Raw genomic sequence first — 23,455 nt, forward strand, 5'->3', positions numbered from 1 at the left:
ACCTGTTAGGTTTCCAATTAACATATCATGTCTCATGTTAGGCATGGCTACTCCCTCACAATGGCCAGTGTAAAAAGGTGTCTCAATAAACACTTTAAATACTTTAAATTCCTTTATACTGCCATCTGCCAACTCCACTTTCCTTGTATATCCCCTATAATATTGCGCCTCAATGAGATCAGCCCGAACCACGAGTGTGTTACAGCCACTATCTCGGATTGCCTTTATTGGAACATTGTTAATAAAAGCTGGGTAGAAAGCAAAATTGTTTTTATTTTCCCTAACAAAAAACACTCTGTCAGAATCTCTATTTTTATATTCCCTACTTTTACTCCTATTGTATGTGTTATTATTGTAATTGTTGTTGTAATTGCTGTACCTATTCCTACTGTCTGCTCTGTAATTATTTCTACTATCTGTCCTATTGTAATTATGTGTACTACTTGATCTATTATAATTATTCCTACTGTTTGACCTGTTTTGTGTTCCCCTGCATCTCATAGCCATATGTCCTTTTTTCCCACATCTATAACATGTAACATCTCTGTTGTTTGACCTATCTCTACTATTGCTATATCTAAAATGTTGGCTATCCCTACTTCTATTTCTACTTCTTTCATTGTTTTCCTGTGTATATCCCACTAGATCAATATTCTTTTTATCTTTACATGAAAAAAGGTTGTTGGGATAGGCATTTTTATATGTTCTTATTATCTCAGTAACATCATCCAAAACTTTGGGATTCCTTTCTTTGATAAATGATTGTAATTGCGGGTCACACTTAGCTACAAAATTATCAAGCAATATAAAATTTTTTAATCCCTCAAAGGTACTGTCAATCTTCTCAAATCCCAGCCATTTATTAAAATAGTCTTTTTCCAAATTTATAGTGGTTTGTGGTTCTGTCTGATTGGAAGGTGTGTTTTCAAAATATTTTTTTCTGAATGTGCTGGCATTGTGTCCATATGCATTCAGCAATTCCTTTTTTAAAATTTGGTAGCTATTTTGTACAGTATGATTATGGTTTTGACAAATTGTAAGAGCTTGCCCTTGTACAAAGTCTAACAAAATTTGAGACCACTCTTCCTCCCTTATATTACAATTAACCATTTTAATTTCATATCTCTTTAGGTAATCTGAAATACAATCTCTAGCCTCCTGAAAGGGTTGTAGTTTTTTCCTCAACCAATGGTTGTTATCACTTGAAATATTAGTGTTGTTTGTGTGATTATTACTATTATTGGTTTCAATGTGATTGTCTGGGGCATTGGTAGTATTAGTATTAGATCTATCATTAGTATTATTGCTATTAACTTTTTGTTTATTTTGTTCAGCTTCAATTCTCAATTTCTCAAGATCATATTGTAATTTCCTATCTGCTTCTTCTTTTATTAATTGTGCTTCCCTATCCTTTTCTTTCTCTCTACGCTCTGTTTCTTCTCTTCTTTCTTTATCTATTCTATCTCTCTCTATTGTCACCATTTGCTGCACATAGCTAGTTAGGTCCTTCCCTTTAAGTTCTAGCTGTTTAGCCTCAGCAATAATTTGCTGGCGAAAAGTCTCCATATAATCAAAGTTTGGAGCTGTTGCCATTATGCTTATTTTATTTTAAACAATGTCTCGATATAGTTTTGATATGGCCTCCCTATTGGCCTAAATATCCCAATTTAGTTTTCACAAAAACTCACTTTCAAATACTTCTTGTAATATATATATATTTAAATACCTTTGCTCAATGTTATATTAACAAGTATTACCTCAGTGGACTTACTCACAGCCACAATACTTGAATACAACTCAAAATTTTATATCACCTTAATTCAGTGGACTTACTTTAGACCACATAAACAAATATCAATACCTCAATACTTAATTCAATGGACTTACTTCTTGCCAATAAATACCCCTAGGACTATTCTAGTCACTAGTCTAGATTCAATACAACTTCAATACAACCTCAAATAGATAAATCAATATTATACCTCCAACAGTAAATCACAATCCAGTGATACTGACAAAAAATTTTATTCTGACCAATTAGACTGTGTTTAAACACATCTATAAAATAATGTCAACCGATTAATCGGGACAAAAGATCTATATATAAATAATTACTCCTTAGACTCAGTTGTCTTCAGGATAAAATAGATCTAAGGCTCTCATAGGTATAACAATTTAGTTAATACCTGGAAACAATCTAGAATTTATAATCTAGATTAAACGTGGCTTACCTTATCTACTTAAGATAAAATTACTAATATATAATAAGAATAGTGTAAAATAAACGTAATAAGACACAAAAAAAATAAATCTATTCTAATGAGATGAGACTTTTTAGAGGAAGTATACACTGAAAGAGACAAATAAAGATAACTTCACTTGACTTCTAAAAAAAATAAAATGTACGTGGATACGAACAAAACAAGACAATCTAAACAATCATCGAGACTTTATTAAATGGAGCAGGTCCACTTTCTAATGTGTCCTATAATGACGCCCTTATCAGGCAACCTGCTCTTAACAAAGATCTACTGTCCCTAATAGACTTAATTTAATAATAATGGAGAGAAAAAATAAACTTATCTTTAGTTAGATCCCCTTTGTTCAGTCCACGGAGCTACAACGGTCAGTTCCACACAAGTTCCCCACTGTCTTAGTCTTAGGCAAGGCAAGGTGTGCTCCCACAAAGGCTATTCGACAGGCAGTACTGAGTTAGGCCAATCTCTCCTGGTGCTGCCACAGTATGGTACGATTCTCAGATAAAGTCCTCTGGTCAGGTTCCAAGGTTCCGGTTCCACTTGATGATCTGTTGGTGCTGGCTTCTGTCTTCAGGTCAGGAACATAAGTCAATACTGAGACAAGCTGGTGGTGCTGTCTCAAGAGAGGTAAAAAAAATGACTAAGTCCAACTCTCTCTTTTGATGAATATAAATTAGTCAACTTTACAAGTTGAATAGATGGTCACGCAGTGTGGTAGTAGGGTATACCATCACTCGTGTGTAGATTAGATTGCAAGCTCAGCAACACTGCAACAGTCAATTAATAGCTTGAAAAACAAACCTGACAAGGTGACTCGATCCAACGGTCAGCTTGTAGATACTAGATATGTAGACTCAGATGACTTTCCGTACTCACAATAAACAGATAAACCTGACAAAATGAGGTATCTTCACTCTTGAGGTATATAGGTAGAGGTATACTGACGACGGACTGCCCTAAATCACTTCAACGGACGAAATAGTTCTGGATTCAGACACAATAGATATAGATCTAGTCAATATAGATCCAAGTTCAATCTAAAAATATCCAACATGGCTGACAAAGCTAGACGCTGGTAACGGTTTCGAATTTTCTCTAATAGAAAGTCTAGATCCACTGGAACAAAGATGCCAAAATCCAGCTGCAGTCCAGATAATTAGCATAGACGTAGGGTAGATCTAGTAGAAATAAACGAATGTTAATCCAGTACTTCTCCAGTGTACTTCGCCAAGTGTAGAATTGTAGATAGATATATCCAGAACACGAAGTTAACTAGATTGTAGATCAAAATGACGCCCTGGCCGTCGTGGGTCGCCACATCTGTTGATGGTCTATTTTGTTGATGAGTATATATATATGTTACTGGTGCATGCGAGTCCATATGACACAACAACAGAATGAATCAAGAATATACTTAATAACGCAGGCTGATAACTTCAACAATTTAATAAACAATAAAAAGGGCACAGTCCTCTGTCGTCGCTAGCCTAGCGTCGTCCTCTTAGGCGTCTTGTCCGTTATTCTTCTTGTTCATCAACCTACTCTGTTCTTACTCGTCACATTACTTAGGAAAAACCCGATTCACATCAACTTCTACGCATCTTGTGTCATTACACAATCCAAACATTTTCAGAACTAAAAACCAATGCTAGATATTGTTTATTCTGCCCTCTACACTTTCCAACCTTACTTACTCAAGAGTAGTATCAGACTGGCTCCAACCATACAGACTGTGCACATCATAGTGAGAATACTCATCATTATCTCCCTGTACTGTGCTCATACAGATGGTTTTGTCAGATAGTCTCCCCTTTTTATTGTCCCTGTCCCAAAGATAAGCAGCCTCTGTGGAAATAAAAACAGATTTTAATGCATTTCTCTTAATGGTATCCAATTTTTTATTATTGAATATTATTGAGAAACAGTGAAGGGTTAGCTGAACTTACTTGGCCTGTATGGGGGATCTTCTTTCAGGTTTTTTGGACATTGTAGGCTCCAATATGGCTTCACATTTTCTGGCCAATTAAAAGGTCGTTCTTCATTAGTCCCAAAGCTTGCTGGCTCATTCATATCCTTAAAATTTGACAGAATTTATAAAAACAAAACCAAATTACAATTAATAGTTTTTTCTCTTATATATTGACATCTGTATTTTAGCATTAAACACTAGGATTGCAGAGATAAATAACAATATAAAATATGATATGATTCATATAAGATGAGTATTTAAAGATAATATTAATGAGATTTTTGGTCTAAAAAAAGTAAAGTAGCCCCTTCAGACATTGTGATCTATAGGGCAGATGATGTAAAGGTCACTTGCTTCTATGACCAAAGGGTACTGAGGGTGTCATGTGGCCAACACAATAATAAACCACCTTTACTTTCTTAACTAATGTCAGGTATCTATTAGAGTTAGATGGACTGAGGGGGTGTCCTAAAATTTCAAAGATATTCTTTGGCATATTTTGGTTTATAACACCTATGGATTCAGTCAAGTGTTATTATGATAACATAAAAAAAAAGTTTTTCAAGGTGAAACTGCATTCACCCATTAACTTTAGGCCCTAATTTCTGTCTGGTAATCATCAATATTTTTTTTAAGTGTTTGGACTTAGTGCTGACACATGCAAATCTTATCAATGAATATCCCTAATCCTAACAACTAATGTAATCTTCTGATTCATCTTTAGAACATGATTTATTAGGCTTTTATAAACAGATGCTTTTTTTTAAGATGTATTGTCACTTACATCCTAGTTCACTTTGATGTAGTCCATTGTTTTCACCATAAGTTTTACAAAAGCACCTAATAACTGCAAAGGAGAAACCTCCTGCAGTGTTGCCTTTACAGGGTTATCAGAAAAACTTAAAGAAAAATTCTTTAATAATTTTGCGGGTACTATCACTTTTCTTCATCACTTACAAAAAATAACAGGAAATACTTTACAATTATGTATATCTATATCAAATAGATGGATTGATGATTTAGAAGCAGATCTGTAACAGCTTGGGGTTAGGGTGTGGAGACAAAAGGCCCAGGAAAGATCTGAATGGAAGGATGTGTTGAAGCAGGCCAGAGCCCTCCATGGGCTGTAGCGCCACTGGGATGGATGGATGGATATGAAATAGATTATGATAGTTTTTACACATTAGCTTAGTGTAAACAAATAGCTTAGATATAGTTTTTACCCATTGGCATTTTCAATTTATATTTTGCTAGGGACAAAATTAACTTACAATCCAGATCCCATCAAATGTGAGATTCTTCCTATAATTCACTATTAAATTCTTCCATATCATTTTAGTAGACTGTTTTAAGTAGTCAGGAAATACAGTTTTTCCTTGTGGCCATACCTAAAATAAAAAAAAAAAAGAAAATAATCATTTGGGTGGCTCCAACTTTCATTATAAATTAATAATCATTTAAAGATATGCTTAACTATATATGAACTATAAATAAGTTGATAGTTGTGTTCAGGTTTCTAACCCTCTTTTAAATATTTTTTTTAACACACATAATGTAATTAAACAACTATATTTGTTTTGAAAACAAAACAAGACATTTTTTTATATCCCATGACCTGACTCAGATGGTGTGAGCTCACCTGTTTAGAATCTAAAAAAAATACTATTAAAGACATTTTAGCCAAAAGAGTGGATGGTAATTGCAGTTTCCATTTCTGACTTTTTAAAATGTAATGTTATTTTTTTTTTGTTTCTGTACTAAAGCTCTTTCTAACACAAAAATAAAATCCAAATATAAAATGTAAACCTAGAACACTTACGTAACCCAACAATGCATTGTCTGAATCTCTTGAATCATTGCTGGGCTGTACACTAGGATCCCATTTTATATTGCAACCATATTTTTTCATCTGAATGTATGGCTCATAGTCAGTTTCATTGGATATCATGCATGGATCCTGAAATATGAACATAACATGTACACAGACTGCAAACATCAATCAATTTATTAAAATAACACCTGGAAAAATCAATTGGAAAACAAAAAGTTATATTGCAGCATTTGTCAGTCACTTCATTCATTTTAATCATTTTGATTTGAATTCAATAAATGATAACATTTCTAGGCAAAGTTATGTTTGTTTTTAATGCATTCACTTTTTGTCAATGTTAAGATCCTTCCCTTATCCCCTGTATTCACAAATAAATTCATAATCCTCATTTTTCTCTGCTTCCAATTTTTGTTTACTGCACTAACTAGCCTATAAATGACCCTCATCTTTTTTTCTTCTGCTTCCAATTTTGACTATACTTGTATATAGATGACCACAATCCTTTGTCTACTCTCCCCCCCCCCCCCATTATTACTATAAATATTAATATATAGATTACTTCTGCCCCATTCCACTATTTTGTTTTACTGTACTTACTAATATATAGATGATTCTCATGCCCCCAGATTGAAGTTTATGGAAATATTCATTCAAATTTGGAAAATTTTTGTGGTCAACAGTGAAGATTTTCTGTGTGTCCATGTGGTCAATATCAACATACTGGACATCCTAGTAAAATTTAAGTACAGGGTTTGATATAAGGAATACTTTAGTAAAGTAAGAATGAATAAAATCTATTACATTTATTTTCTATAAACTTAAATCTTTCTCTAATTTATTACATTTATTATTTTTAAACTTAGTCTTTCTGTAATTAGTTTATTAAAAAAAATATTACATCTTATCATGTAAATATATCTGTAAAAAAAATAATATGTAATAATAATAAGATTTTAAAATATTTACATGTGGTATAGAATATCTTGCGGTGGATTCCACTGCCTCTATCAAATTGCTTATATTGTGATAGTCATACCTACATAATTGGAAACCCAAAGCCCAATATGGTGGCATGACTGGACGTCCAATCACCTGAATGAACAAGACAATATTTAAAAATACTTCAGTACTAACCCTTTTCTAAAAAAAACCCAACAATTATTTGCCAGAGCAACAAAATACAACTTGTCAGCATGCACTATTGAGTGAGATCCTCTCAAAGGTTAAACTAAACATGTTAGATAGTTTGTGTGAAGTTAAAAAAAAAACAAGAAGATATTTGCTACCATTTCATATTCAAAAGAAAATTGTATATCAAGTGATGCATTAAGAGCTTACTTGTGTGTATTGCTGTATCACTTCTTCTGGACTGGAACCCATAAAGATGTAAAAATCTAAAATTCCTCCAATTGTTCTGAAGGTGAGACTTGGGAGTGGAGTAAATGAATACTCTGAAAGAACAATTAACAACAGTAAAATATTTCATTGTAACACTAAACAATAAACAAATAGTTGCTTTCTTGTAAGTTACAATAGTTCTCTTTAAAAGATATATATCTTGCATATCTTTTATCATAAAAAAAAATACATAGCATATCTTTTATAAATAAAAAACATATATCTTTCATATCTTTTATTAATAAAAAAAATATACCTTGCATATTTTTCATCAATAAAAAACTATTTACCTTGCATTTTTTTCATCAAAATAAAAAAATTCATACATTTTATTAAAGGATATAATACATTATTTAAAAAACTTAGCCATGCATTGAAAAAACTTTATAAAAACTTATGTTTAAATGTGCAGTTTGACATTAATGACTTTATTATACCTTGGGCATTACTGTTTAACATCAAGATTCCATGAGTATTGCCTTCTGAATCTTCAACACATGTATAAAATGGATGAACGCCATACAAATTTGCCATAGCCTTAAAACAAAAAAATTGATAACAATAAAAAAGATAAATCTTTAAAGATATTTTTTGAACTCTAAAATATAATACTGTTTTTATTCAATGACCTTACATCCCATGATGGTGGCTGATCTCTGGCAAATGAGGTCCAGGTTTTGTTCATATCGTGTTTAAAATGGTCATGGACATGTTCTCCCAGCCCATACACATTAGTGCTTGGTAGTTTGGTTGTGATCTGTAGGAACTGGTCTGACAGCACAAGACTTCCTGGACCTACGCCGATGTCAAAACTATTGTTTAGAAATAAATATGAGTTCTTTTAGGACTCTTCGTTAGTATAAAAAATTTAAAAAAAAATGAATGCTTTTTTTCTTTTGTTCTATCAGAAATAAATATATTAGCCATGATTCTGCTTAAAGAAGTTACCTAAAGAAAATTATAGCTTTTCAATACAAATCTTTTCTTTTTTTTTTAAAAGTTTAAAAAGTTAATTAATTTTCAAACAACTTGTCATTTAGCATAAGCTGGGTAGGCTATCCATATATATATACCGACAGATCGGCCTTCAAAGCCACCATCAATTCCTGGTCTTCCCCAAAAATAAACACTTTGAAATAAGTGTACCCTGTGGCAATTACTGCTCAAACTTCCAAGCCGAAATTACCATAGCATTACAGACAGTGGAAAACAAATTATATGAAGGAGTGCAATCACTATCCGATATTGTTGTCTTTACAGACTCCCAATCCACTCTGAAAGCACTTAACAGCAGCATCTCAAACAGCCCAAGAGAGTTTACAACACTAATTATGATAATCCATCAGATGATATCAAAACTAAACATCAATGTCACACTACAGTGGATCCCTGGACACATTGGCATCATGGGAAATGAAAAAACAGATAAGCTATCAAAGGCAGGTTCATCTATGGCACAACCAGATAGACCTGTTAACTACCTCACCCAAAGTTTAATGTTAGTCAACAATCACTAAGAGGAGTGGCTCAACCAATGGGCATCAGGAAACACAGGCAGAGCCATGTACAAAGAAATGACTATGCTAACAAACTGGACAATATTAACTTCCTCCCCGCAAAGAACAATCTACAATTTTCCAACTAAGAACAGGACACACACCTCTGTTAAATTACCATCTGAACAAAATAAATTCCCCCTTTGTAGACACTGTGTCCACCCTTATGAAACTGTAAACCATATCCTCTTTGAATGTCCCTTCCTTATCCACCTTAGGTAGACCCTACTTCCACTACAGCCCAACATAACCAACACCCTGTACGGCAGTGCTGAACAACTGAAGAAAACAGCACACTATTTTTCCTTGGCACAGTCTGCAAAAGAGCGCACAGCTCAGCAGCAATAAAGCTGGCTAGAAGAAGAAGAAGAAGAAAAAACAATTTTCTGTCCATGGAGAAATATTTTTAGAAAAGTAGCTTCTAATACTGCAAAACCTAAACATGTATCAAATGAATGTTTGTAAGCAAAACATCTATAGAAAAGCTAAAAAGATCCTCGAAATAAAGAATCACCCTTTGTGTCAGGATTTTGTGATTTTAACATCACAAAAGAGATACAAGACACCGATAGCAAAGACAAACAGACACAAACACTCTTTTGTTCCCCTAGCAATCAAATCATTAAATAAGAACAATCTGGTATAAACTTTGTCACATGTAAATTATGAGTGAGTCTGGTGTGAATGTACACTTTAGTTTCTTATAGTTATAATGTTTTTTGTTTGGTGTAATGCACAAATTGTAAGACAAATTTTCATACGGACAATAAAGATTATTATTATTATGTTAGAAATGAACGAGTAGTCATTCTCTGGAGCTGCCAGGGTCGAGTTTGGCTAAAGAGAAACAAAATTCATCGTAGTCCCTTTAACAGTTTCCACTGAGGAATTTTCTGGTGATGTGGCAGGTCTGCAGCAGTACCGCCTTCTGACAGGCAACGAAGATGTTCCTAGGAATGTTAAGGGCCTTGAAGGTGTCTGTGAGGTCAGTTGTTATTATCCCCTCGGTTGATATAACAATGGGGTATATTGTTATTTTGGACAATATCCATAGACGCTTAATCTCCAAGCCTAGGTTCCCATATATTCTTTGTTTTTCTATCTCAGTTTTTCTTAAATTATGAGACAGTGGTACGGCGATATCGATAATGGTAGCGTTTTTTTCTTTTTTATCGGGCGGTTGAAATCTACCGTTTTGTCGGTCAGAATAGGCCTATCCCAGTACAGCAGATGTTCAGTAGACTCGAGAACCTCTTGTGGAGAGTATTTATAATAAGGAGGAGTGTCCTTACCGATCAAATTGTATGTCATTATTATAAATATTATATTATTATTATTATTATATCTAAAAATTTATTTTTTTAATCATAATTTTTTTTTGTCGAGATGTATTGTAAAAAATATTTTTTAAAAGTCATTCAGCTTGTCACTAGAGGGGTTGATAACCTTTCAAATTGCTTAAAGCCTTTTCATTTTATGACCAACAAAGGGCTTTACAGTTGTAATTTATAAGCCTTACATCTTACACCTTACATCCAAGAAGAAGATAAAAACCAATATATTTTGCTAACATTTTCCATTATAGTAATTTTAAAAAGTCAAATTTTGGTTGTTCTTCAGACAAATATTCATACTACAACTGCTACTTAAACAAATTATTAAAAGCATACATTATTTCATCTTACATCACTGTCTTGGTGCTGGCTCTAACAATTTGAAAAGCAAAGTTTTCAAAGTTGGTAATCTTGAACTCATAATTAAGAGTAGACTGGTCTGCAGGTGGCGATAGGTTCATGTGTTTAGGAACTTTGTAACGTTTGCCATCTGGTGTATCAAACTGTTCTTAAAGACACAAGATCACTTTTAAATTTTAAACATCTATGCATACAATCACCATTTCAGTACTAATGAAGTAGGCTACTCTAGGGAATATTAAGATATGAGATAATAATTCAGAAAGGGTACAGTGTTAGAAAAGTCACGAGATGGTCAAGCAAGAAAAGTATTGTGACTCTGCCCTACACATGACCATTGTACTCTTTTTTGTGCACTTCTCTGTACAAGAGAAAGATGGATTGTTATGGAGAGACAGTTTACGGTCCACGGTGTCTGTTACAGGGGGTCTAAGGCATGAACGAGAGACAGAACTATGTGTCCTTTTTAATTGTTGTCTCAATTTGCCTTATTTTGTAATTTAATTATTGAACTTGTGTAATTGTTCATCCTTTCACTGAATGCTTCCCTTCAGTTTGCAACAGCATTAATGATTTTTGAAACCTAATAATACAAATCCACAACCTGTTATTATTTCTAGAATTAGTAAATATAGTCAACTGCTATTAAATGACAGGCTTAAAAAAACACTCATGACCTTTAATTGATAAATCAAATACAAACACAATACGTACAGTAAACCTGGCAACATTTTGGCCTCTGTTTTCATAACTGAAAATCCACTCAGTCACATCCCCACCAAAAGGTGCTTTCCCTTTCTGATTCAAATTGACTGTAAACCCATGCTGTGTTGGTGTGAATAAAGAACCACTAAGTCCATAGGAGCCATTATATCTACAAGCAACAGGATCTTCATAAAAACTGCATCCTCTCGCCTCACACTTGCTTTGGTTTATGTTAGCCGCATTCCCTGACAAACAAAATAAGTTAAAACAAATCAAAAAAACGTTTTTTTCAAATAAAAAAATTTAGATTATTTATAAAAAGGTAATAAAATAAGAGAATTATGTGATTCAAGGTTTCTAATGTTAGAACAAAGAGTATGTCATATGGATTTTTAAACCAATAGTGCAGGGTCAGAATCCAACTCTCAATTATTCTCTACTTTGGTGATAGAAGTTTGGGTCATATAATCAAACATCTTTAGTTTTTTTAAAGACGATCTACAACTTACAGCTTGTAAATATTTTCAAAACAATGATTCAAGGGTCATTAGGTGTAGAGTTTAATAGAACTAAACATTCACTGCCTTGGACAACTACAAAAGGATTCGCTAAACAAGGCTTGAATTGTATAACTATTTTTTTTTAATAACATCAGCAAACATTATCACATCTTAAACAACAGGAATTTTCATATTAGGTCTCAACCCACTCACCTTCTGCTTCAGGGAAACAGTCCAAGCCATCTAACCATCCAATTGAGAAATCACTGGTCATTGGTAAATCAGGAAGGTCAACTTCCAAAACCTTTATGAAAGAAAACAAAAGTTTGTATTTCATCAGTTGTTTATTTTAAATATATTTTAATAGAATTTTTGTTTAGTACTGAGTCTATCATGAGCTAAGTAATGGCTTATAAAATTAAAACTCATTTGAAAAAGACTACTTTGTCCATTAGCCTACATTTACGAACTGTCAGTAAGTAAAGATTAATGGACTTAAATTCTGGACTAATGTATCAACAACCTGAAGCTCATAATGGATGAATAACCAACTGTAAATAAGGGTACACTAACACAACAAGGGAAGACACTACCATGAGAAGACAACCTAGGATCACACCATGTGGAGAGAGGCTGACAAAGAAAGCTAAGGACAGTAATGACCTCAGCACTGGAAGAAAAGCGAACCAAACAAAAAATGTGTGATTCCTCTACCATCAAAGGGAAAGCCAATTATCTCTCTCTAGAATAGGATTATACCTTCACCTTTGCCTTAGTCTGTTGGATCATTAGTGTACCACGCCAGGTTTGTTAACCATCTTTCTCTTTTCCTCTCTGTATAGAACCTCTTTCAATGGCAAGCCCGTCCATTCTTTTATGTTGTCTTCCCATTGCTTTCTCTTATTGTCTCTTCTTATCTTATCTTATATGATACAGATGTTACTTAAAAAAAGAAGATGATTACGTTCTATGCATCTTGTTCCTGGTACTGTTCCTTGAGGACCTAGTGATATGGCCATAGAGTTAAAGTTTGAGACCAAAAGAAAATCCACTGTCAAGGACAGATGCAGACGGCAAAAAGAAAATCTTAATCAACCACTGGTGGACAATGGCTATGCTTGCCCCGGATGTGGCAAAATGTGTAGGTCAGAGCTGGGGCAGCAAATTAATCCTCATTAATCTTTGGACCTGAAGACAAGCTTTATTATTATAAAGTTTGTGTTTTTATACAGTAGTTAGCAGGTCATTGTGGGGTCCAAATGCTGTATTAATCCTGTTTCTTATCTCTTCATAAAAGAATGGATGGGCCTGCCATCGAAAGAGGTTCTATCCATAGAGGAATGGAGAAAGATGGTTGACACATCTGGTGTGTTGCACCAACGACCCAACAGACTAAGGAATAGTTGAAGGTGTAAGATTTTTATGTAGCATCTTAATTGCATCCTCCTCTCTATAGTTACAGTAAGCATCCTCCAAGATTCATAAGCATATAGTGGACTGCAATTCTGGCCAGTAGTTTAGGTTTGGTTCCCTCATCTGAGACGATCACTCAGAGGTATTTAAAACTACTGACACTTGTCAGCTTTTCACCTACAATACTGATGTCCGTTTAAAAGTCCTGTTGGTTTGTGGTCATAATTTGTTTTTTTTCTCCATTGATTTGCAAACCATATGCTGCGGAAGTCTGATCTATGCCCATCAAAAGTCAAGGGCGATAAAAGAAAAGTTCCCCTTTCAGACCTTGCAATCCATGGAACAGAAGATGTTAAGGTCATCTGTTTCTTTGGCCAATGGTAAGGGAGCAGGGTGTCATGTGGCCAGCACAATGATCAACCACCTTTACTTCCCCTTACTTATATCAGGTACCCATTTAGAGCTGGATGGACTCAGGGGCACCCTAAAAATCCCGAATTTCAAAATCCCAGTCTTCACAAAGATCTGAACCCAGGACCCCAGGTTCAGAAGCCAAGCGCTTAACCACTCAGCCACTACCCGAAACCCCCCCCCTCCCCGGACTATAAAGTCAGATGAAAAAGTGCTCTAATAAATGAACCATAGTTGTTCTGGACTTAGAGAGATCAATGCAATGAACACTACAAGCCAGAAAGACTATAATGAGAAAGTTTACAAATGTAGTAGTTCAGTATTTTACTCATTAAAAACTTCCAAATCAAACTGCCAGTCAAGGTTTATACCAGTGTAACTTGATTGTATGACTCACCTGGCCAGATTGTCTGAATGCTAGAGCAGTGCCCTTGTGTGTGACATGTCGAACAGTGTTGGTGATGCCCATGAGCAAAGCTTTTTTGAACCTTATCTTATTCCATTCTGCTTCTGGTGGTAATTGTTGCACTGTCAATGATAACTGGTACTGTAAGAAGAAAAAGATTACAAGAATGAAAAAAATCTTTTAAAATAGTTTTGGTGTTGTACTCCAATGTTCTCCAGAGACAAATTTTGTAAATCTACAAGAATAAAAATATAATAGCCTCACATTATTCACTGTGATATCAGCCAAGTAAAACTTTTTCTTTTCAATGGAATCTGTAAGCCAAGACATTATTATAAGTTAAATACAGTTGTTCTTTATAGATGTCTCATAAAATTATCATTAATCTTAGACATTATTAATGGTACCTTTCAACAATATTATGTACCTATTGATACGCCATCATCCCAATAGAAATTACCAGCAGCAATTCCAAATTCATCAAGTGTTGCAACAATAGTAAGTGGTTTTTGGCGGCTTCACATAATAAAAAAAATCACAAGATAGATTCATGTATTATTTGAGCATTGGGGAAATAAGAATTTTTTTTTATTTTTATAGTTTTTAAAAATTTAAATAACTATGACTCCTCAATCTTTTTCATCTAATATTTTCAGACAATTCTTTCTATGTGTTTAAAAGTAAAAAAGGCAATGAATAGTGTCTCTAAATTCATACTATACCTATAATGAGTATTATTGGCATAGTCTTGCTGTATGATGACACAGCCTCCTCTCAGATGTAGCATTGGTTTGCTGGTTTTATTCACACTTATGGACTTGTACAAACCTTCAGACAGTGTTTCACCATCATGCTAGGAATAAAGATGTTTGCTACAATATTATTGAATATAAACTTTAAAAAAAGAATCATTACTTAATGCTTGAAAAGATTGACTAATAATTGAGAACAAATATAAACATGCTTACTGTAAAATAATTGTACCAGGTTCCTCTTGGTAGGTAATACTGTAAACTTGTCTGTCCCTATTTCAATCAAACAAAAAAATGTAGATATTTTTTATAAACCTTAAACTTCTTGTGCAGTTTTATTGCCTAGATAAAAATTATTAATTTATTATAGTTTAAAAAAAAAGTGTTGTATGCACATAAAACCTAATTCTCCAGGTTTGTTTGTAAAATGTTTTACATGTTTCGGATGTTCCTTCAGAGTTGAAGATAGTTTACTTACTAGTCCAAACCTCCTGCAGGCTGACGGGGGATGGGAGGGGGCTGGGTTTGAACCCGGGACCATGGATAAATCCAAACGACAGTCCAGCGCGCAAACCGCACGACCAGGCAACCATCCATTATTTACAATAATTATCTTAATGTATTAAAATAATGTGCTAAACTAATAACAGTTAATTGCTTACATTACTAGCACCCAATGTATTTAATAAAAATATTTCTGTTTTACATAAAATATATGCATTTCTTAACAAAATATGATCTCAAATTATGTTAAATTACCTGTTCTAAAATTGGAGAAATCAGTAAACAAGATCCCCAGAGAAACTGTCTATCTATAGCTAAAGCAATTTTATCTGTGGGAAATCTTTCATTAAAAACACAAATAAAAACATTGACTATATAAAGAGAGATTTAGATATAAATTAATTGTTTAAATACAGAATTTCCTTAAACAAATAGTTGAATTATACAGACTGAACAAAAAAGCTTGTTTTCTTACTCATGATGCAGTGGTCTAATGACCGTTGATCCTTTGGTGTGAGCGTAATAAAAAAGGGTGTACAAGTAAGGTAAAAGCTGGTATCTAACTCTCATTATGTCCCTTGATGCGAAACCAACATCATCACCAAGCTGACCTGGACCTTGAGGCTTAAGTGTAATAAATAAAAGCAATTATATAACAAAAAAAAAACAATAACATTAATTGATACTGTAGCAAATTGAAAACTTAAATCAATCTGCATAAAGTGTATTTTTAAAATGACAATTAGTGCTTTTAAATTGAATTTTTCCAATCAAAGTACTAAATAATTTCAGAAAATGCAACATTACTATAGGTCCCTTGGTGTTATGGTTCCTACTGAAGGTATAAAAAGCTCCAAGCTGCATCCATCTTAAACAAAGTTCTTCTGTTGTATTTTCAAAGAATCCACAAATATCCGCACCAATCTGTAAAAAATGGTTTGATAGTATATATAAAAGTACAAAATATTAAAATTGAAATTCTAACAACCAATACAAGTGTAAAACTATTACAAAAAACAATAAAAATATTTACATAGGGAATTCCAAAGAGGTTAAACTCCAGTAAACCTGAAAAAAAAGAAAAAAGATTTTTATTGAATACACATTTGAGTACACAAAAGATTTTCTGAAGTTTCTTTGAATCCTGCAACTTATGAAATACTAACCGATAATAGAGCTGAGCATGTCCTTCCACTGACTGACATTATCACCAAGCCAGTGACCAACCCACTGACCAGAGCCAGGAAAAGTTGACCTACTGATGACTATACCTCTTTCACCAGTGGCCTCTCTAACTGCACTGTTTCAAAAAAATACCCAGTTAAAATTAAACAATGAAAAGTGTTCATTTTGTGAAAACTTAAAAAAATAAAAAATTGACACAGTCTCTATCCTGAAGAGCAAATGTTGGCAATCAAAATTCTAAAAGATTTGATCTTCCTAGAGAATTGTAAGACTAGTGAAGTTGATTTCTAAATCTTACCTAGTCTTTTGTTTAAAAAAAACAAAAATAAATTATCTAGCTGAAGTAAAGCTAGAGATGACAAGAAAGAATTATAAAAAAAAATGTTAACTTGACTAGGTGTCCTTGACTCCTCATTAACTTGAATTAGTGGAATTCAGGAGATGGAGATGATGTAATCAGGTTGTAAGAGTCAAGAAAACTTTCTCATGAATATGTTCTGCTCAAGGCTGCTAGTTTTAATTGACAACACCAAATAAAATTTCTCATGAATAATGTGCTTGTTCTGCTCAAGGCTGCAAGTTTTAATTGACAACACCTAATAAATGTCCTAGTTTATTTTTCAGAATTTAAGGAGGACCTTTCCTTAAGTAAAAAATCTAATACCCTGCCTCCTCATTCAAAAGCTACTAAAGAAGAACTTACTTGAATTTAATTCCATAATAGACAAAGAATGGACATTTCTATTTATGAGCTATCAACTAGAAATTATACATCAGACACAACTCTGTAGGCTACTTACTCCAATGTCACATCACTCTGACTCCAGCCATACAGGTTATGAACATCATAGTGAGAATACTCATCATTATCTCCTTGTACTGTGCTCATACAAATTGTTTTATCAGATAGTCTCCCTTTCCTATTCTTAGTATCCCATAAATAAGCAGCTTCTGCAATAATTAGGGTACAATATAATTTTGTTTTATAAGAAAATACAAATAGATAAACACAATTTATAAAGGAATGCTGCTAATAGCCTCAAATTTCACAACAAACATTCTTGTTTTTGATCACTTACTTGGTCTGTATGGGGGATCTTCCTTGAAATTTTTGGGACATTGTAAACTCCAGTATGGCTTAACATTTTCTGGCCAGTTAAAAGGCCGCTCTTCATTTGTACCAAAACTTGCTGGCTCATTCATGTCCTAGAAAAAGTAAATTATTTTTAATCAAAAAAATTAGGTTACATAAATAGATTTATAATGCACATTAAAAGAAAATCTGATATCAGATATAATTTGTTCACAAATAAAGAAATGTATAAAGATAAAGCAGTACATACAATCCAGAGACCATCAAAAGTAAGATTATTTCTATAATCTACAATTAACTTTTTCCAAACAGCTTTAGTAGAAATTTTCAGGTAATCTGGAAAAACTGTTTTGCCTTGTGGCCAGACCTTAAAAGTAAAAAACAATATGTAAATATGCATTTAGTTCGTGTCATCTCAAACCAAGTATATACTGAGAAAGTTATAAAGCAATTAAAAATATTTAAAATAATAGGTTAGTAATATCACCTACATAACCCAACAATGCTCCATCAGTATCTTTAGCATCATCAGGAACTGTGACATTGGGTGCCCACTTTATATTACAATTGTTTCTCTTCATTTCTTCATAGGGATAGTAGTCAGTTTCATTGGAGATCATACATGGATCCTATAGAAATTTTTAAAATTTTAAATGAGGAAATAAAATTGCTTCCATCTTGATGTAACAACTACAAAGGTTGTGTAACTAATTTATTATTTTCAAATTTGAGACACTTATCTAAGAATGACTCTATATGAGCATCACTGAAACTCAACAAACAAATTGAAATATGTATAGGATATGACTATCTTTTATTAAAGAAATAGTGTATATTTCAAAAAAGTAATTGAGATGTTACACTTACCAGTATGTAGATGATTCTCATACCTCCCTTTTGTAGCTCTTTAAAATAGTCATTTAAATTAGGGAATCTTTTATGATCAACTGTGAAGATTTTTTGGGTATCCATGTGATCTATATCAACATATTGGACATCCTTAATGTGAAGGAGAAACAAATCATCCTCAGTGAAATAAAAGCATACCTACATTAGGTGTGAAATATTGTACAAGTGATAACAACAACAACAAAAAAAGGTTAACTTAAATAAAACAGTATTTTTAATGCTAGAAGTGAAAATATGTTAAGTATTACTTTTGAAGAATATAACTATAGTTCAATATAATGTTAATAAACTTTACTTTAATTGATGGAATTTAGTAAAAGAAAAGTTCAGCCAATGCAATAATTACATGTGGTATTTCATATCGAGCAGTAGAGTCCACAGCCTCTTTTAGATTAGATATGTTTTGATAGTCATATCTACAGAGTTGGAAGCCAAGAGCCCAATAGGGTGGCATCACAGGACGACCAATCACCTAAAACAAAATAGATTTTCTCTATATTAAAGGTACAGATGTTAATGAATTGAGATGATGATGTGTATGATGTTTTTAAGGTTCTGATAACTTATTTCAAATCAGAAGTAGCAGCTGTGGTAGCTCTTGTAGAAGATACAGAGTAAGTAGAACTTAAAAATAACAAAATCTGATTAATAATTTTTTCGCATGGAAAAATTACATCAAGAGAAGAACAATAAAGTTATATAAAATTTTTTTTACAAATCTAGCAAACAAAACATACTCATTATCTCTACATGAAACAAATGTTAAACAAATGTTTGTAAGACAATAGTCAACACATTGACTTACCTGTTATTGAATATTTTCATATGAGGCAATGCCACAAGCAATAAAATAGACTTTCATTTAAATAATTAACACTTAATGTTCCCAATAAATGGCTCAAAATATTTCTTGTCATAAAAACAATTTCACACTATTTAAATGTATTTACTTGCACACACATGCACACAAAAACACAATAATAAGAGTACTATAATTAAATGTTCACAATGATACTCACAGCAGTGTATTGTTGGATGACTTCTTCAGGACTAGGCCCCAAAAATATATAAAAATCCAATATTCCTCCAATGGTTCTAAACGTCAGACTTGGCAAATCAGAAAATGAGTATTCTGAAAGAAAGAGGATACATAAAAGACTCAATAAAAAGCACACTGAAAAGGAAGCAGATATATAGATTCATCATTGAAGCTTTTCATTTCAAGCTTGAAAGTCAGTGTTACCTTGTGCATTACTGTTAAGTAAAAGAATGCCATGTGTATTTCCCAATGCATCTTCAACACAAGTGTAAAAAGGATGAGTTCCATAAAGATTAGCCATGGCCTGAATAAGTAAGAATAATAGGATCAATTTAACCCAGTTAAACAAATGTACTTTAAGATAGAAATCTTATAAGATTTTTCTATTGTCACCAAAACATTATGCAAAATAAGTGCACATTGGAAAAGAGGAATTAGAGATTCACAAACATGGACCTTTGGAGCTAGTTTAAAACTGTTTTGAGCTTAAGATATAATAAATAAAAGTCTCATAAAAATTGTATAATGTTAATTGAATTTAAAATACCTTTTTCTCTTAGAAACTTTAAGTCATGAGGCAAATGATGTAAAGTCTTATTTGTTTCACTGGTCAATGAAAACTAGGGTGTTGGACAGAAATTTATTCCCTCCAACAAATTGTGGTACCTCATAAGTGTAATGTGCACTCAGCATAGTTTCAATCAAAACTTCAATCTGTGGCAGCCATTAGCACTGCCCCTTGACTGCCACACCCTAATAATACTAGTATAGAATTCATTTTATAATACTTTGTATAATCTGATGAATATTCTCACTAAGTGAAGGGAGTTAAAGTCATTCTACCAATGACAGGTTCTAAATGAATTCTACCCAACCATTAGCCTCAACAACTTATTTAAATTTAAAAAAAAACAACTAATCCTGTGTTGTCAAATCTAAATCTTACATCCCATGATGGTGGCTGATCTCTGGCAAATGAAGTCCAGGTTTTGTTCATCTCATGTTTAAAATAGTCATGGACATGTTCTCCCAGGCCATACACATTAGTGCTTGGTAGTTTGGTTGTGATCTGTAGGAACTGGTCTGACAGCACAAGACTTCCTGGACCTACACCGATGTCAAACCTGTTTGATATTAATTAGTTTGCTTTGTATGTGATTTACAATTCAATATATATATAGATAAGGCTATATGTGTATCTTTTTTACTTTTTTTTTTTTTTTTTACAATAATGACAACTACATAAAATTTGGAGAAAACTTAATAATCAATATGACTTATAATGTGTTAAAGAACTTCACAAGTATATAACAATTTTTAGTGGGATTTATGCTGCCTCATGTCATATTAGACAGAGGAAGGAAACTATAAGAGTTTTAAAAAAAGATGTATGTTGCAAAATTTTAAAATACCCAGAGCTTTAGCTACCATATTGCACAACCTAGTATAAAGTAACATATGAAGAATTCAAAAGATTCTTAACCTCTATTCCTTTCTATTCAATACTGCTTTAGAGAGAGCAACACCATTATTTTAATATTTCCATAGAGAGTACTTAATCATTAAGATTCAGCAATCTCCTGGGAAGTTGATTTATTGCATAATTTGAAATGCAATCCCACAATAACAAAAGTTGTTCAAGATGCATTTTCTATATAACAAAAAAGCTTCACATCATCGACACAGGGCCAAAAGCTTTTTTTCCCATTATTTAAAGCCAATGATTTAAGGTCTGCCATAAGCTTTTTATGCGATTATGACAATTATGTTTCTTATAACTGTAACTAGGATCACTTTTAGTAATTTGCAAGTTGAGCCTATAACTTAACCCACCAACTATAATTTTAACTTTTGCCCCTAAGGCCTCTGTTACTAAAATATGACAAACCATAGTGGACTGGATACCATACATCGTTTAATAGAATATATACTCACAGTGTAGTTCCTGTGCTAACTCTTTTAATGTTGAAGGAAAAATTCTTCAAACTTGTTATGTTAAGTGTGTATTTAGGTGTTGATGAACTGGCCTCTTGTAAGTTCATGACCTTAGGCACTTTGTATCTTTTTCCATCTTGTGTATCTAACTGACATATATCCAAAACAAGATATCAAGATCCTTTTCACAACTGTTTGCAAAATAAAATAATATGTTGTTTTTTTCTAAACTTATTCTATATTAAGCTATCTATTTCGATCATTAGTAAAATCTTGAGTTAAATACGTATCCAAGCTATAGGCCTAGATCTATATCAAGATAACAATACTGCATTTTAATATTTAAAAAAATAAAGTTTCCCTTTTAGACCTTGCGATCTATGGGACATAAGATGTTTAGTTCATCAGTTTCTGTGGATCATGGTTAATGGGGGTGTCATATGGCCAGTACAATGACCAACTGCCTTTACTGTTTCCCAACTAATGTCAGGTACCTTAATGAGCTGGGTGGACTCAGATGTGCTCTTATGATCTGAAATTAAAAATCCCAAACTTCAGAATTCAAACCCGGGAACCCTTGGTCAAAAAATTAAGTGTTTTACCACTCAGCCCTGCATGCACTTCATATTTTAATATAAAGATATCGATCTATATTTACCGTAAAACGAAGCACATTTTCTCCTCGGTTTTCATAATGAAAGACCCAGTCTCTGATGTTGCCACCAAAAGGGTTATCTCCAGATTGTTTTAGTTTGACTTGATAGCCAAAAGTGGTATTAGTTACATTGCTTGCCTCCAAAACATTTTTACCATCAACAAATACACATTCTATCGGGTTTGTGTAATACAAGCATCCTCTCCGCTCGCATTCTGCTTTGTCTATCAAAGAAGGATTTCCTATGTTTAGAATAAAATGAAATGGTAAGTTATACCTTCTTGCTAATTTTGAAATCCAAACAACAGTACTTGTCTACTGTGTGTGTAAGCTACAGCCTACAAGCATTCATAAAAATAAACAAAATTAGAAACTTTTTTATACAGGGGCCATACTTGTAGTGAAAGAGGTAAAGACTGGGTTTTCATTAGCAGTTTTAAAAAACCTGCATAATATTAGTTAGAAAAAAAAGCTTCACAAAGTATTGTAATTTGAAATTACACAGTTTGACGGAGTGTCAGACAGTTTGTAATTACCTTTACCTATCCCTTAGTCTGTTGGACCGTTGGGACACCAGGCAAGATTTGTCGACCGTCTTTCTCCATTCCTCCCTTTTTTTTTTTGCATTGTTTAGAACCTCTCTCAATGGCAGGCCCGTCCATTCTTTAATGTTGTCCTCCCATCGCTTTTTCTGTCTGCCTCTTCTTCTTTTCCCTGGCACTGTTCCCTGAAGGAAGGTCTTTGCGAGCCCCGTAGATCTTGTATTGTGGCCAAAGGTTTTAAGCTTTCGTCTTTTTACAATAGTTAGCAGGTCGTCATGGGCTCCGATCGCTACAGTAACCCTGTCTCTGATTTCTTGGTTTGTGATGCGGTCTTTGAATGTGATGCCTAGGATCCTTCTGTAGCATCTCAATTCCATTGCTAGGATCCTCCTCTCTAGCTCTGAAGTCAACGTTCACGACTCGCAAGCATATAAAAATGTGGCCATGACCAGAGAGCGCATCAGTCTGATTTTGGTGCCGACGTAGGCCTATATTTATAGGCCCTATAGACATTTATTTTTGTTGCTTTAACTAGAATCTAATTGATAACTTAGTTCCTCCTTGTTATCAAGGCTGAATTCGTGCATTATAAGATATAGTCTAGAAGATAAAATGGATATTGAATTATCTTATAAATTACAGACTACAATCACCAAATTTTTCAGAATTTCAACCCCGAAACTTCCCCATAGCTACGTCC

At 33.3% G+C, this 23,455-nt stretch overlaps 1 protein-coding gene across 3 annotated transcripts in view; it reads right to left on the minus strand.

Moving 5' to 3' along the window:
* Nucleotides 1–23,455, minus strand: part of LOC106063545 (maltase-glucoamylase-like) — a 63,464-nt gene that overhangs the window by 32,332 nt on the left and 7,677 nt on the right. For all 3 annotated transcript variants that reach the window (XM_056030730.1, XM_056030731.1, XM_056030732.1), the window contains exons 3-35: nt 22,217–22,455; nt 21,559–21,707; nt 20,570–20,747; nt 19,828–19,927; nt 19,604–19,716; nt 18,931–19,056; nt 18,543–18,674; nt 18,167–18,304; nt 17,926–18,042; nt 17,662–17,788; nt 17,383–17,533; nt 16,564–16,697; nt 16,431–16,465; nt 16,205–16,321; nt 15,873–16,021; nt 15,653–15,737; nt 15,110–15,166; nt 14,864–14,994; nt 14,569–14,657; nt 14,406–14,455; nt 14,133–14,282; nt 12,125–12,215; nt 11,421–11,656; nt 10,698–10,849; nt 8,091–8,268; nt 7,894–7,993; nt 7,397–7,509; nt 7,025–7,150; nt 6,656–6,787; nt 6,047–6,184; nt 5,499–5,615; nt 4,205–4,331; nt 3,953–4,103 (exon numbers count right to left, since the gene is read on the minus strand). In XM_056030730.1, the coding sequence (XP_055886705.1) occupies nt 3,953–4,103; nt 4,205–4,331; nt 5,499–5,615; nt 6,047–6,184; nt 6,656–6,787; nt 7,025–7,150; nt 7,397–7,509; nt 7,894–7,993; nt 8,091–8,268; nt 10,698–10,849; nt 11,421–11,656; nt 12,125–12,215; nt 14,133–14,282; nt 14,406–14,455; nt 14,569–14,657; nt 14,864–14,994; nt 15,110–15,166; nt 15,653–15,737; nt 15,873–16,021; nt 16,205–16,321; nt 16,431–16,465; nt 16,564–16,697; nt 17,383–17,533; nt 17,662–17,788; nt 17,926–18,042; nt 18,167–18,304; nt 18,543–18,674; nt 18,931–19,056; nt 19,604–19,716; nt 19,828–19,927; nt 20,570–20,747; nt 21,559–21,707; nt 22,217–22,455 (4,228 nt within the window). The remainder of the gene's footprint in view (nt 1–3,952; nt 4,104–4,204; nt 4,332–5,498; nt 5,616–6,046; nt 6,185–6,655; nt 6,788–7,024; nt 7,151–7,396; nt 7,510–7,893; nt 7,994–8,090; nt 8,269–10,697; nt 10,850–11,420; nt 11,657–12,124; nt 12,216–14,132; nt 14,283–14,405; nt 14,456–14,568; nt 14,658–14,863; nt 14,995–15,109; nt 15,167–15,652; nt 15,738–15,872; nt 16,022–16,204; nt 16,322–16,430; nt 16,466–16,563; nt 16,698–17,382; nt 17,534–17,661; nt 17,789–17,925; nt 18,043–18,166; nt 18,305–18,542; nt 18,675–18,930; nt 19,057–19,603; nt 19,717–19,827; nt 19,928–20,569; nt 20,748–21,558; nt 21,708–22,216; nt 22,456–23,455) is intronic.

The sequence above is a fragment of the Biomphalaria glabrata genome, chromosome 5 (genome assembly GCF_947242115.1).
Source record: "Biomphalaria glabrata chromosome 5, xgBioGlab47.1, whole genome shotgun sequence".
NCBI classification, from domain to species: Eukaryota; Metazoa; Mollusca; class Gastropoda; family Planorbidae; genus Biomphalaria; species Biomphalaria glabrata.